General features: G+C 39.0%; 3 protein-coding genes and 1 pseudogene across 4 annotated transcripts; 3 read left to right on the plus strand and 1 right to left on the minus strand.

Annotated features, from left to right (window-relative positions):
• Positions 1 to 1196: 1196 nt before the first annotated feature.
• On the plus strand, positions 1197 to 3245 carry LOC18035211 (L-type lectin-domain containing receptor kinase I.8). Its single transcript, XM_006424830.1, has one exon. The coding sequence runs from the start codon at positions 1197 to 1199 to the stop codon at positions 3243 to 3245; it is 2049 nt and encodes a 682-aa protein (XP_006424893.1).
• Positions 3246 to 4047: 802 nt separating this feature from the next.
• LOC112096483 lies at positions 4048 to 6353 on the plus strand (annotated as a pseudogene).
• A 1905-nt stretch (positions 6354 to 8258) lies between these two features.
• Positions 8259 to 10342, plus strand: LOC18035500 (putative L-type lectin-domain containing receptor kinase II.2). The gene has a single exon (XM_006424831.2). The coding sequence runs from the start codon at positions 8259 to 8261 to the stop codon at positions 10269 to 10271; it is 2013 nt and encodes a 670-aa protein (XP_006424894.2). The 3' UTR covers positions 10272 to 10342.
• Positions 10343 to 11085: 743 nt separating this feature from the next.
• LOC18035593 (D-xylose-proton symporter-like 3, chloroplastic) lies at positions 11086 to 14679 on the minus strand. Of its 2 annotated transcripts, none has more exons than XM_006424834.2 (14): positions 14378 to 14679; positions 14174 to 14274; positions 13847 to 13925; positions 13655 to 13714; positions 13468 to 13534; positions 13254 to 13378; positions 13046 to 13147; positions 12583 to 12960; positions 12398 to 12445; positions 12231 to 12293; positions 12034 to 12114; positions 11806 to 11904; positions 11463 to 11600; positions 11086 to 11381 (listed from the first exon to the last, which is right to left on the minus strand). In XM_006424834.2, the coding sequence occupies exons 1-14, from the start codon at positions 14561 to 14563 to the stop codon at positions 11247 to 11249; spliced, it is 1662 nt and encodes a 553-aa protein (XP_006424897.1). In that variant the 5' UTR covers positions 14564 to 14679; the 3' UTR covers positions 11086 to 11246. The 2 variants fall into 2 exon arrangements, with proteins under 2 accessions (XP_006424897.1, XP_024035388.1); XM_024179620.1 differs by having other exon boundaries at positions 14360 to 14679.
• Between the last annotated feature and the right edge of the window lie 107 nt (positions 14680 to 14786).

The following is a 14786-nucleotide window of genomic DNA, read 5'->3' on the forward strand; positions in this document are numbered from 1 at the left end:
GTTTAATACTAAACCATATATTGCACATCTTATTACCTTATCTTTTATCAAGGCAGCAGATAAATTCTGACCAAATGGAAATAGTTGCTGGAACAAATTAAAAAACTCTAAAGAGATAAGAAGCATCTCCAACCAATGATCAGTTCCAAGAGTCGACTGAAAACTTGACACTAGCAGTGGCAGGTACAATTCAGTGTCTGGAAAAATGTTTTTGTTTTGATTTGAGTCATTTGACTAAATCCTGTGAATGTTAGGCTTGATTCATGCGCAATGCTTTCATTCAGCCATTACAAAGGATCATTGTTATTTAATTTTTCATATAGTAGGTAAGACTTACAGGTCTAACAACCATTGATTAGACATTCTACCGTTTCGTTATTGGGCTTTGCAACTCAAAACGCATCTACTTAGTTAGAAAACCCATAATTTATAAATCAGTCCAAAAACTCATTTGCTATAGTGATGTGAGATATTATGGTAATTGTGTCGACACATAAGCTTGAACGGTCATTGAAAACAACAGCAATAGATACATACTCAAGTAATATCAAGTCATAATCAACATCTTTGAAACCCCAAACATATGACGGGCAAAAACAGGAATGTAAGAAAATGAACGTTTTATCAGTACTCGTATTTTATTTGATTAAGGGTGTGCAAGAACATCAAGCAGAAGAATTGAATGCATCATTATTCTTAAAACAATTTGTAAATTTCCCTTCCTTCAATATGAAATTACTACTCAAATCACCAATATGGCCCGCAGGGATCTTTTACAGATAATCCAAGTTAAGGGTCCACCTTACATTTTGTTTGACCTATGGATGAAGTATTGAGTATAAGACACTTTCACTCCTAGAAAAGTCTTAAGTTTAAATTAATCCCACCTTCATGTGTGGTGTAACGACCATTTAACTTTTCCAACATAATGAGATGATTATTAATAATCACATTGAGAACTGAATTGGATATTGCATGTGGAATTCTCTTAGTCACAAGCTGACCCTTTCTTTCCGGGGCCAACTTGCCTGCACACTATCTTTCACAGAAATTCCTGAAGACGATATTTTTAACTTAAATTTGAGCACTTACCCTTGCCTTAATAGCATAAAAAGTAATGATCATGAACTTGAAACAAGCAAGCAGGAAAAGCTCTTTCTTCATCAAAAACCAGACAACTATTCCTCCTTTCCTAAATGGCTGCAGCTCTTAGATCACTTTACTTCTGGAAATTTCTCCTCGTATCCTGCATTTCCGTGGCCTCTGCTCAAGATGAAAATCAGTTCATCTACCATGGCTTCAATGAATCCAAACTGCACCTGGAAGGCTTCGCGAAAATCCAACCCAATGGTCTATTGCAGATGAGCAACGGTTCCCAACTTACAAAAGGTCATGCCTTTTATCCATACCCACTCAACTTCAATACATCTTCCCCTCAATCTCTTTCATTTTCTACAAATTTTGTATTTGCCATGGTTCCAGTTAATACTGGTGGTCATGGCATGGCTTTCCTCTTCTCACCGTCTTTGGACTTCAGCCAAGCTCTTGCATATGCATATTTGGGACTCCTCAATTCTACAAACAATGGCCAGTCGACAAATCACATCATCGCAGTGGAGCTTGATACAGTAGAGAGCGTTGAATTTAACGATTTAAATGGAACCCATGTAGGAATTGATGTTAACAGCCTGATATCTTATGATTCTGCTCCAGCAGCTTATTTTTCTGATGAAGGGTCTTACATAAGCTTGGATCTACAAAGTGGAAATCCAATGCAGATTTGGATAGACTACAACGGAGAAGAAACGTTGCTCAATGTAACACTAGCTCCAATCAGAGTCTCAAAACCTAACAGGCCACTCTTGTCAACACCCCTTGATCTTTCTCAAATTCTCTTGGACACTATGTTCGTTGGTTTCTCTGCATCAACTGGCATACTTGAGAGTAACCAATATATTCTAGGATGGAGCTTCAGCAGAAGTGGAGAAGCACAAAATCTTGATATATCTAAACTTCCCATACTTCCTCCACCTCCTTCACTCACTCCATCTGCTTCATTTTCATCATTTGCTCCATCACCTGAGAAAGCAATGGAGAAAGGACGGGGTCCAATTATTATTGTTTTTCCTATAGTAGCCGTGTTTGCGGTTGCACTGATAACAATCAGTGGAGCCATTTGGATTGTGCAGAAGAAGAAATATGAAGAAGTATATGAAGACTGGGAAAGAGAATATGGTCCTCAAAGGTTCTCCTATAAGGATCTGTACAAAGCAACTAAAGGTTTCAAGGAGCTTATTGGAAAAGGCGGTTTTGGGAAGGTTTACAAAGGCGTACTTTCAACTTCTGGCCTACCAATCGCGGTTAAGAAAATTTCACATGATTCGGAGCAAGGGATGAAGGAGTTTGTGTCTGAGATTGTAAGCATGGGAGCTCTAAGGCACAGGAACTTGGTGCAACTACACGGCTACTGCAGGCGAAAGCAAGAACTCTTGTTGGTTTATAATTATATGCACAATAAAAGCCTAGATACAATTTTACACAGCAGCACAAAACCAAACCTTAATTGGTTTCAACGATTTCGGATACTCAGAGGAGTAGCTTCTGCCCTGCTTTACCTGCACGAAGAGGGGGAAAAAGTCGTGCTACATAGAGATATAAAGCCCGGAAATATTCTTTTAGATGCTCATCTGAATGGCAAGTTAGGAGACTTCGGCATGGCGAGGTTATATGATCACGGTAGCATGCCTTGTACCACTAACCTGGTAGGAACTCCAGGTTATATGGCTCCAGAGCTTCTCAGAACTGGAAAGGCAGATACTAGGACTGATGTATTTGCTTTTGGGGTTTGTATGATTGAGGTGGCATGTGGAAGGAGACCTATAGAGGATGGAAACATAAACTTGGTAGATTGGGTTATTGACTGCTGGAAAAGAGGATGTGTCCTTGATGTTATTGATCCGAGACTGGAGGGTCTTTATGTCGAGGAGCAAATGGAGTTGGTATTGAAATTAGGCTTGTTTTGTTCACACCCTAACCCAGCAGCCAGGCCTAACATGCCGCAGTTGATGCAGTATCTGGATAGTGATGCCAAGTTTCCAGATACTGCTCTTGATAGCTTCATGATCAGTGTTTCTACTGCTAATAATGAAGCTTCAGAAAACGAGACTTCATTTCTTGGACTGCTCGGAGCCAGTTCTTCTTACACCATGTCAACCATTGATTCAATCCTTGTAGAAGGTCGTTGAACTTGAGCCCACAGTTTTACACTCTTTTTGGCTAGTTCACTGAGAGAATTGAGTTGACATTAGTGGCAATCCGAGTTAAGGGTCCATCTTACGTTACTGCAATTCTTGCTTGGTACTTCCTGTTTGACTTTTTCTTGTGGACCACAATAGTATTTAACTGCTCACATGCGTATACTTTATTTTGTAAATTCATAAATAAATAAATAAGTATGGGTCTCGGAAATGTATATGTTTTGACTTGACTAATAAGTCCTGTGAATGTACCCCTATTCAAGCAAGGGCTAAGGTTCTAATTCTGATGGTTGCATAATGTGATCTTGACATTGACTTCGTGTTGGCATTGATCAATTTTGCGAATCATTCAGCTCTTCTAAATGATCATTAATATTTAATTGAAAATTATCTGTGAACCAACTTAGATCTCAAAAGTTCGAGGCGCCACTACAGACTTCTGATATGTATTATATTTGCATGCAGTCACTTTTTAAATTTCTAACGTTACCACATTTACACAATTTGACAAAAAGATCCCGTAGAACTGAAACAATGAGTCGTTTTGAGATAATTTTAGAAATTATTAGTTGCTACTTGTACTTTCAACGTCCATTCGAATAGTTTTCCTTGTTCAACTTTCGTAAATAACGGTCATTGAAAGCATGTACAGCAAATGGATATTCCTGCATTATTCAAGTAATAACAAGTCATAATCAACGTCTTTGGAACCCCAAACTGAAGAGAGAGAAAAGCACAAGTAAAAAGTCAGAAAGAAATTCTTTAAAACTCTTATTTGAGTTTGTTAAGCATGGGGAAGAACATCAAGCAGAATAACACAGATATGAAACATGGCTCATGCACTTTGAAAGTCGCATTCAAATAATTAGCAATGTTAATGCAAATAATTAGCAAGGTCCCATTAAGATTCTCTGTGCCAATGAGCTAGATTTGATGCACCGTCGCATTCAAATAATTGGCAAGTTTCCCTTCGATTTGAAAGGCCTTTCTGGAATTGATAAAGAGATAATCTATGTTAAGTGCAGCTAATTACATTTTTTTTTTTTTACCGGTGTATGAATGCGCGGAATAAGACACCGCAATTTTAGGACATCTATGAATCAAAATTTAGAATTGAATTTGAAATTAGAAGCGGTTAATTCTCTTAGTCACGTGCTGATCCTTTTTGTTTAAGGGTCAAATTGCTTGCACACTGTTTTGCCGAAATTCCTGAAGAATGATATTTTAACTTAAATTTGAGTCTGAAATATTACCTTGGTAGCATAAAAAGAGAAAAGCAGCAAGGCAATTCTCTCAATTTGCCAAAAGCCAACTAGTTTTCCTATTTTTCTCAATGGCTCCAGCTCTCAGATCACTTTGCTTTTGGACAGTTGTCATCATATCCTGGATTTCCATGGCTCGAGATTAAGATGAACACAAGTTCATCTACCACGGCTGCAATGAATCCGAAATGCATGCTGAAGGCTTGGCGAAGATCCACCCCAATGGTCTATTGCAGCTTACTGATAGTTCCAAACTTCAAACTGGCCCTGCTTTCTACCCACTCCCGTTCAAGTTCAACACGTCTTCCTCTCGTTCTCTTTCACTTTCCATCAATTTTGTGTTTTCAATAGATCAAGTTAAGGATTCCAGTGGCCATGGCGTGGCTTTTGTCATCTCACCAACAATGGACTTCAGCCAAGCTTTTGCAACTGCATTTTTGGGACTCCTCAATACTACAGATAATGCCCAGTCTACAAACCACATAATCGCAGTGGAGCTTGACACTGTACAGGGCATGGAATTTAAAGATATAGTGTGGGAACTGATGTCAACAACCTGATATCTAATGATTCTGCTCCATCAGCCAACTTTTCTGATGATCAAGGTTCTTACATAAGCTTGGATCTACAATGTGGAAATACAATGCAAATTGGATAGACTACAGCGGAGAAGAGAATTTGCTCAATTTCCGGGCTCCCTAACCTTCCTCCATCTCCTTCAACGCATGACGCATCTGTCTGCTTCATCTCAGCAATGGCCTCACTACCTGAGAAAGCAGAGGAGAAACAAAGATGTCAAATGATTTTTGTGTTACCTATATTACATTGCTTGTGGCTGCGCTGATAACAATCAGCGGAGTCATTTACATTGTGAGGAAGAAGAAATACGAAGAAGTGAAGACTGGGAAAGAGAATACAGGGATCTGTATAAAGCTACCAAAGGTTTCCAGGGATCTGTATACAGGGAAAGAAGACACTACCTGTCTTGTAGTTTACCAATCGCAGTCAAGAGAGTCTCCCATGATTCAGAACAAGGGATGAAGAATTTCTGTCTGAGATTGTAAGCATGGGAAGCCTTCGGCATAGCAACTTGGTGCACCAACGGGGCTATTGGAGCGAAAGGGAGAACTCCTGTTGATCTATGATTATATGCCTAACAGAAGCCTTGATACAATTTTACACAGCAGTGCAAGATCAAGTCTTAATTTTTTTGAACGATTTCACATTCTCGGGGGAGTAACTTCATTTCTTCTGTGCCTGCACGAAGAGGAGGAAAAACTTGTGCTACATAGAGATATAAAACCTGGTAGTACTCTGATGCTGATTTGAATGGAAAGTTAGGAGATTTCGGCCGGCCTAGGTTATATGATCATGGTAGCCTTCCACAGACCACTAACCACTCTAGGTTATCTGGCTCCAGAGCTTCTCAAAACTGGAAAGGCAGATGCTTTTGCAGATGTATTTGCTTTTGGGGTTTGTATGCTTGAGGTGGCTAATGGAAGGAGGCCTACAGAGTATGGAAAGCTAAATTTGGTCGATTTGGTTTTTGATTGCTGGAAAAGAGGATCTATCCTTGATGTCACTGAACCAAGACTGGAAGTTATTTGTGTTGAGGAGCAAATGGTGTCGGTTTTTAGGCCTGTTTTGTTCAGACCCTAACCCAGCTACCAGACCTAACATGAGCCAGGTGCTGCAGTATCTTTATGGAGATGCCAAGTTTCCAGATATTCCTCTTGATAGATTTATTGTCAGTGTATCTGCAGCAAGTACTGAAGCTTATCATTCCTTGGGTTGCTTGGTACTCGTTCTTCTCACACCATGTGTCAATCATTGATTCGATCCTCGTCCAAGATCGTTAAATCAACATTTCAGTGGCTGGTTGCGGGGTAAAAAGCAGAGGGGAAGTAGACTTTCAGAGAAAGGATCTTAAATAAACTTGTATCTTTGCTTGTTGCTTCTTGTCGTGAATTGCAGTAGTATTTAACAACTCACGGTTATGTATTTTATAGCACATTCCGCTGATTAATTGCTTGTATTGTTGAATGGATTAAAATTTGTTTACAACTGTGTGTGAAAACGGAGGTTGCCCTGTTTCAGATACTTCTTCTAACTATTAGTGATTAAGCTTAACATTATATTGGATTTATGAAGATAGATGAGATTCTCTGGCATACCTTGATTCCTTGGTTTTATTAGTTTTGATCTGTTTATTTTACTGTGTTTTATGTTGCCTCTTCTAGGTAAGAACTGCAGCAATAGACTAAGTCTGCATTATTTGGAGGTGGGGAAAAAAACTACCGTCAACAGAAAGAAAAAAATGAATAATTCAAGTCAGAAATTTTGACTTTTACTTTCTGAGTTTATTACCCAAAATGCTAGGATGTTAGGTTACTCCTGAAACTACCCACCCTGAATCTTTCCCAAACGAGTTAATCTAGTCTCATCAAAACGGACTTGATAATAATTCTATTAATAAAGATTCTGCTGAAATTCGACAGTCTCTTTTATATATATAACACTCCTAATCTACAAATATGAATATAACACTCTCAATACAATTCAATATACAACAAACTCCAGTGATCAACATCCTCAATCAAAATGCTGAGTTTTATATTTCCAGAGTCTTAAAAGATAATATTATAACTAATATTAATATCTCAGTTTATTCTTAATCACAAAAGAATAATATAACAAAATTATACAATCCCAACTGGACGTGATAACCAAAATGTCCTAATAAAAATATCTATATCTTCTAACACCATCACGTGGCCAAGACTCAAAATATATTTACAGTCGCTGGGTCGGTCTGGTGTACCTGCAACCTCCTAATGAGGGGGGAAAATATAATAAAAACGGGGTAAGTTTAAAACTCAGTGAGATAAGTGAGTGGATAATAGTTTTTGAAAATTCATTCTTACTTTAAAAGAAATAATCATATCGTTTCCAAACACGATTTCATCAAGCCATATACAAAAAACCAATAGTAAATCATTTAACATTTAAATCGTTTTTACCCTGTTTCCAGCTTATTCTTTTATTTATAAAATCCTTAACCGCCTCATTTTCATTTTAAATTCACATATGTTACAGCTCCAGTCATGCCTCAGAACTAATTAAGAGTTGAATCAAAGGTTCCACTCTGCGCAGGCCTAATGAGCTCAAAGGGAGATGCAAGATTAAATTTACTCGAATGTTTCATTTGCCCTGTCCACATCTTGTAAATGCAATGAAAGCTTAATCACTTTCCAGTGTCTAATTTAAGATAATCTAGAGACGAATTAAATTATTATGGGTGGTATGGGTGCCAAGTTTCATGGCCACATATAATAGATTATGCAGTTTTTCAATGATGGTTAAAGTGCAGCAAATAATTACTCAGTTATGATCATACATCATTGCAATTTGTTAATTCATAAGTTAGGTGTGAGAAGAATTATAAGCATATAAAGAAATATTGACAGTTTTCTAGAGCTCCATCGCTATGTCATACTGAGAATTCAAGGCACGTTGAAAGCAAGAGCACTTGAGATATTTCAACAATAAGAAAAAGTCATAAGCAGCGTGGTTGAAACATTCGTCTGAAGACGTGCAAAGTCCCATTGACTTGCAAATTAGAGGAGAATTAAGAATAATAATAATAACGATGATTAAGGCAGTCTTAGCTATCGGTTTTAGATTTAACTATTGTAGAAGACTTGTTGTGACAAAGCAGATTGTTTCCTACTTTTTCTCAATGGCTGCACTTCCTAGATTGGTTTCCTTTTGGTTTCTTTTCAAAGTAACATTGATTTTTTCCGCCTCAGCTCAAGAAGAAAATCAGTTCATCCACCATGGCTTCGAAGGATCCAAACTGAAACTGGATGGCTTGGCAAAGATTCATCCCAATGGTCTGTTGCAGCTAACCAACACATCCGAGCGTATAAGTGGCCACGCTTTCTACCCTTTTCCATTCAAATTCAATTCATCTTCCTCTCAGTCTCTTTCATTTTCCACAAGTGTTGTATTTGCCATGTTCCCAAAACTGCCTAACTATGGTGGCCATGGTATGGCCTTTTTCATCTCACCTTCCACGGACTTCAGCGAAGCTGTTGCTGGTTCACACTTGGGAATCTTCAATAGATCAAACAATGGCCAGTTTACAAACCACATCTTCGCGATTGAGCTAGATACCGTACAAAGCCCTGAATTCAATGACATAGATGGTAACCATGTGGGAATTGATGTGAACGGCTTGCAATCCAATGAATCTGCTTCAGCACGTTATTTTTCTGATGAAAAAAAGGAGTTCGAAAGCCTTGTGCTGGAAAGTGGAAAGCCGATACAAATTTGGATCGATTACAATGGACAAGAGAAGTTAGTCAATGTAACTCTAGCTCCAGTCCCAAATCCAAAACCAAGCAGACCTCTGTTGTCAACGTCCATTGACCTCTCTCAGATTCTCCAGGATTCCATGTATGTCGGTCTCTGTGCAGCAACCGGCACACGTGTAAGTGATCACTACATTCTGGGATGGAGCTTCAACAAGAGTGGGCCGGCACAAAACCTTGATATTTCAAAGCTTCCTCCACTTCCTCCACCTCCTCCAACACCTGGGAAGAAACTAAATCATACAGTTATTGTTTCAGTTGTAGCTGCAGCGGTTGTGCTGATAACTATTGCTGGAGCTGTTTACTTCGTTAAGAAGAAAAAGTATGAAGAAGTATATGAAGACTGGGAAAAGGAGTACAGTCCTCATAGGTTCTCGTACAAGAATCTCTACAAAGCAACCAAAGGTTTCAAAGACAAAGAGATCATCGGACGAGGAGGTTCTGGAAAGGTCTACAGAGGTGTACTTCCTTCCTCTCATGCAGAAATCGCAGTCAAGAAAGTCTGCCATGATTCTGATCACGGGATGAAGCAATTTGTGTCTGAAATTGTGAGCATGGGAAAGCTACGGCATAGGAACTTGGAGCAACTCCGTGGGTATTGTAGGCGAAAGGGAGAACTTCTTTTGGTCTATGATTATATGCCGAATGGAAGCCTTGACAAAATTTTGTACAGCAATACAAGGCCAAGCCTCAATTGGTTTCAGCGATTTAGAATTATCAAAGGAGTAGCATTTGGTCTACTTTACCTTCATGAAGAGTGGGAACAAGTTGTTCTACATAGAGATATTAAACCAGCTAACGTTCTTTTAGATGCCGATCTAGAGGGAAAGCTGGGAGATTTTGGCCTTGCAAGGTTATATGACCACGGCAATGATCTACACACCACCAACGTGGTAGGAACTGTGGGTTATCTGGCTCCAGAGCTTCTTCGAAATGGAAGGGGAACTACTAGCACAGATGTATATGCATTTGGTGTTTTTATGCTTGAGGTGGCTTGTGGAAGGAGACCTGTACAGCCAGGAGAGTTGGATTTACTTGATTGGGTCATTGATTACTGGCAAAAGGGAGATGTTCTTGATGCTAGTGATCCAAGATTGGAAGGTATTTATGTGGAGGGGCAAATGGAGATAGTTCTGAAGCTAGGCCTCTTCTGTTCACACTCTAACCCAGATACTAGGCCGAGCATGAGGCAGGTGGTGCAGTATCTGGACGGCGGTGCATTGTTGCCTGATATACCACTCAATAGCTCTGTATTTGGTGTATTGACAGCTAAAAATGAAGCTCCTAATAGTGGGATGGCATCATTTGCTTCGTTGGTCAGAAGCGATTCTCCTCACACCACGTCTACCATTGATTCCATCATCACAGTTGGTCGTTGAACCATCAAATTCCTTGTTCAATCGCTACATTCTGGTTTTTCTAAGGTGACAATTTCTTCTTCTTTTTTTTGTTCCTGTGTACCTATACTGCGAATTCCTTGAACTGATGTGCAGTTGTAGTCTACTTGACATGGTATTTCTCGTCAGTTGTAGCCCATTTGACATGATATTTCAATTTTTTTAGTTTTTTTTTTGTATAGATCAATTTTGATGTATTTGCATACCATTTGATGTATTTGTATATTAATTGCCAAATTTAGCTAGTAGAGCAGTTTACGATACTGTGATATCATTTCCTTCATTGTTCCATTACTACCATTGATTCTATCATTGTTGAGTTGTGTCCCACATTAGCTAGTAAATGGAAGATACTTGAGTTTATAAGATGGTAGATCACTCCACCTAAAAAGCTAGTCTTTTGGGTTGGATACCTAAAAATCTTATGTTAAGTCCCCCCAACAAATGGTATCAGAGCTAGACCCTAATAGTCGGAATGTGGTGGTGGAACAACTCAGGTGTGTCAGACAAAAGGACCAGAGCCCGGCGGTGGTTTTGTCCGAAGGGGGGGATTGTTGAGTTGTGTCCCACATTGGCTAGTAAAAGGAAGATGCTTGGGTTTATAAGATGGTAGGTCACTCCACCTAAAAGGCTAGTCTTTTGAGTTGGATACCTAAAAATCTTATACTAAGTCCCCCCAACAATCCTCATACAAGGTCGTTAAATCAACAATTGCTCATGCAATGTGCAGCATTCTTTGGACCAATTTTGGTGTAATGCTTGTGGCTGCCTGGCTGGTTTAAAGGAGGAAAGAAGATGGGAGAAAAATTTGGACTTTCAGAACTTGATAGGAATAGGATCTCTAAAAACAGTGATAAAACAGACCCCATTATGCAGTTACACAAGGAAGCTTTTCAATGCGGCACTGAGCTGTATGTCAACATATTTTATTGTAGCCTACACTGTCAGTTTAAGCTTTCACTTCAAGATTTTGGATTCAATTTCTTCCAAGCTCAAACCTTTTGTCTCAGGGACAGTGCGTACTATGAACAAAACAGCTAAAAATGCAATAGCAGCAAAGAGGAGGAAAATGTTCTCTGCTCCCAGCAACTCCTGCAGAATTGAACCAGCCAATCAAATAGAAGTATCATGAACTATGTTGAAACCATCTTTAATAGAAAAATGAATAAATACCTTCAACGGTGAGAATGCAAAGGTCACAATAGCATTTGAACCAAAGTTAGTAAGAACAGCTAGACTGATGCCTCTTCCCCTTGTACGAAGTGGGAAAATCTCCGACACCATTAACCAACTGATAGGACCAAATGATATCTGAAATTCCATTTAAAAAGCAAGCACCCCATCAGAATCAACCCTCACCTTGATCTTATGAAAACCATTTGGGTTCTTTTCTCTTTTTTTTTTAAACTCTTGAGATTTAAAATTTTCAAAGTTACTCTACTATAAGTGTTCCATCCGCAGCTGAACACAGAAAAAGTTCGGTAACTTTTGCCAACAACCAGAAGATAATACTGGCCTGGTAGCAACCAACGTAGAGAAGCAGAGCTGCGACAGCAACAAGTGGGAACCCTCCAAGTATTTTGTAATATGCTGAAAGCAGAAGTAAGGAAAGGGCCTGCATCGGAAATTATTCAAAGAAAGCACAATAACCATCGATTAATTTCTTCATCAAATAATGGGACATCAAACACTGAAAAAGAAAAAAGATGTGAAATCAGTATTAGAGAGAGGACGGGCTGCATACAATGCCACAGACACCTCCGATCAGCAAGGGCCTTCTTCCAAGATCATCAACTTTTGCCACAGCTATCCATGTCATCACCAACTGCAAAGGATCAATTGGAAACAAAACTTAATAGTCACCAAAACAAAATCAACATGGTATGGAAAACTAGTTTTTATCCTAAATTTAAAAACTTATGGTTAGATTTTGACAAATACCTTGAACACACCAATTACAACAGAAACTCGGGTGGCATCAGCGGCCGCAGAGAATCCCGCGCTCTTGAGCATTAGTATAAAAAAACTTAGTACATCAATATCAAAAACAAACATAAGACACATCACACAGTTTTAAAAGAAAATATTTTGCATTACTTATCAAGTACCTGAAGAATTGGACCCGCGTAATACAAAACACTTGGTTGTCCAGTTATCTGTCACAATCAGGTAAAAGTCAGTATGCCAACACAAATACTTACTTGCTCTCCATTACATTGTTTGTAGAAGGAAAGATGCAGGGTAAAGATAAACATAAAGAAGGCCATTGATGACAACAAAGCCAGAGAACTACCTGTTGGAAAAGGACCAAACCTCCCCCAATAATGAAGGCTTTCAAATTCGGCCCCTGAAACAACTCCAAGAAACCTCCTTCAGACTTTTCATCAGTATAGGAAGACTTCAATGATACAAGTGTATCTTCTATTTGTCTCTCAGACAGTTTGTCACCAGGAGGCCGCCTCCTTAGTTTGCCTAGAGCAGAGATAGCCTGCTCTTTGTATTCTTGTAAAGATCCTTTGCCTTGAACTGCCCTGAGAAGTAACCAACGTGGAGATGGAGGAAGACTCCACATCCCTATTCCCATCAACAAAGCAAGAGGAGCACTAAGCCCATACATGTAACGCCAACCCCCAACTGCATTAATTTGGAAGCTTCCCACAAAATAACCCGACTGCAGATAGGACCGTCCTTTAATACAACTCTATCTAGAAAGAAAGTAAATATAATATGAAAACATAAAATCATCTGAAGACTACCAAAATTCCCAGAACTATGAAGAGCTCCTTTAGAGATATAAGAGTTCCACGTATCTGAGATGGGCAAGTTTCTGCAATATACAGAGGAGCCCCATGCATGGCCTGTCAAATGACATCATCTGAGAGGTGCTCAGAACATGATAGAGTACGTCAAAAAAATCAGTAACTGTAGAAAATTGGGTTAACAAAAAAAATTCAAGAAGCTCACCAAACCGATGCCAAGCCCATAGAGCAGCCGTCCCACTAAAAGAACACCAAGGCCAGGAGCATAGGCAGTGGTCAAAGCACCAAGTGCATATAGAACAGCAGCTATGATAAGCTCCCGCTTTCTTCCTGTATTATTCAATTTATGAAATTGAACGAGAATGATTTACATAAAAGGTCCAAATCTTTAGGAAAAGATTGATAACTAACAGATTTACCAAGGAAATCTGCAATTGAGTAGACAAGGATGGATCCAAGAAGAGCTCCATAAAGGGAACCACTGACCTACGTACAAAGCAACATGGCATAAAACCGGATTGATACATTGTGGCCATTCTTGGAAAAACTGAAGCATGTTTCCAAATATGAAAAACAAGTTCATTTAGTGTGACATATAAACCATACCACAAGGCCAAGCTGAACAGCCGAAAGGTTGAACCAAGTTGTGCCACTAAGCTCGGGCGACTGTGCAATTATCATTACAATCAATTAAATTTGGCTAACCACATTCTTCTGCAGTTAATGAACTGAAAATATTTTCAAAATAGACAGCAACTAGTATAACTATAAAAACCAGCCACTAAATAATGGAAGCACCTGCAATGAGATGGTAGCGCCAGAGGTGGCACCAATGTCATACCCAAACAACAATCCTCCCAAAGCTGGAAACAAAAACCTAATGTTGCAGTGCAGAGTTAAATTAACTCAAACTGAAACTTAGGGAAACATAAATACGTAATCAATCAATGCTTCATCTAACTCTATTCATTTGTTCAGTTTTAATTACTGACGAATTATGCAAAAGGTAGAGTTCACTGAATCTTAAAACCATAATGTGCACCGCAATGACTGAACCGAAACCAAAGATGCCAAAAACATGAAAAAAAGACACATCAAGGTGAACAAAAGAAGACAAAATCTTACGGCAAAATCACAGAAGACCAAGAAAAAGCCTCTTGATTAGTTGCGTCAGATATACGCGACTCATCTTCTCCCCCAGCAGAATATTCTCTCTGAGCTCCAACCTGTATGCCAAAACCAAAAATAATCAATAAAATTATAAAATCCCATTTACTAAAACATCATGAAGAGTGATGATAATGAAACAACTGATTTCCGGGTCTTCACATTGAATTTGGGGGCCAGTAATGGCTTGGTGGATAAGAAATTGTTGGCCTTGAAAGGAGAGAGAGATTTTGAAGATGGGTTCGAGTTAGCCTTGCATCTAAAGTAGAAAGATTTTTGGCTTGTGGGTTGGTGTAAATGCGGGAGATTGAGAGTGAAAGGAGGTCCAATTGAGGAAGTGAAAGCCATGAATGAATATTGGATAGAGTGAGTGATCAGTGATCACAGAGCGAGATAAATCAGACGGTTAACAGTTGGGAGTTCCCGCTTTTATCATGCTCCCCCTCCTCTTCTTTTCGTTTTGCAAAAAGTCTCGACTCTTTGGTTCGACTTCCGACTTTATGCTTTTATCTAGTTGGCAACTTGGGGTTGGTCCACTATCCCATAACCATTATTATTATTATTATTTTAA

This window comes from Citrus clementina, unplaced genomic scaffold, assembly GCF_000493195.1.
Source record: "Citrus clementina cultivar Clemenules unplaced genomic scaffold, Citrus_clementina_v1.0 scaffold_8, whole genome shotgun sequence".
NCBI classification, from domain to species: domain Eukaryota; kingdom Viridiplantae; phylum Streptophyta; class Magnoliopsida; order Sapindales; family Rutaceae; genus Citrus; species Citrus x clementina.

Bases quoted from the DNA above. Each gene is read 5' to 3' on its own strand.
- LOC18035211 (XM_006424830.1), top strand. From the start codon at position 1,197: ATGGCTGCAGCTCTTAGATCACTTTACTTCTGGAAATTTCTCCTCGTA.
- LOC18035500 (XM_006424831.2), top strand. From the start codon at position 8,259: ATGGCTGCACTTCCTAGATTGGTTTCCTTTTGGTTTCTTTTCAAAGTA.
- LOC18035593 (XM_024179620.1), bottom strand. From the start codon at position 14,563: ATGGCTTTCACTTCCTCAATTGGACCTCCTTTCACTCTCAATCTCCCG. The intron at 12,961-13,045 runs GTAGTCTTCAGA...TCCTATCTGCAG, and splicing joins TCATAGTTCTGGGAATTTTG to TCGGGTTATTTTGTGGGAAG. The intron at 11,601-11,805 runs GCCAGTATTATC...ATGGAATTTCAG, and splicing joins TCTACGTTGGTTGCTACCAG to ATATCATTTGGTCCTATCAG.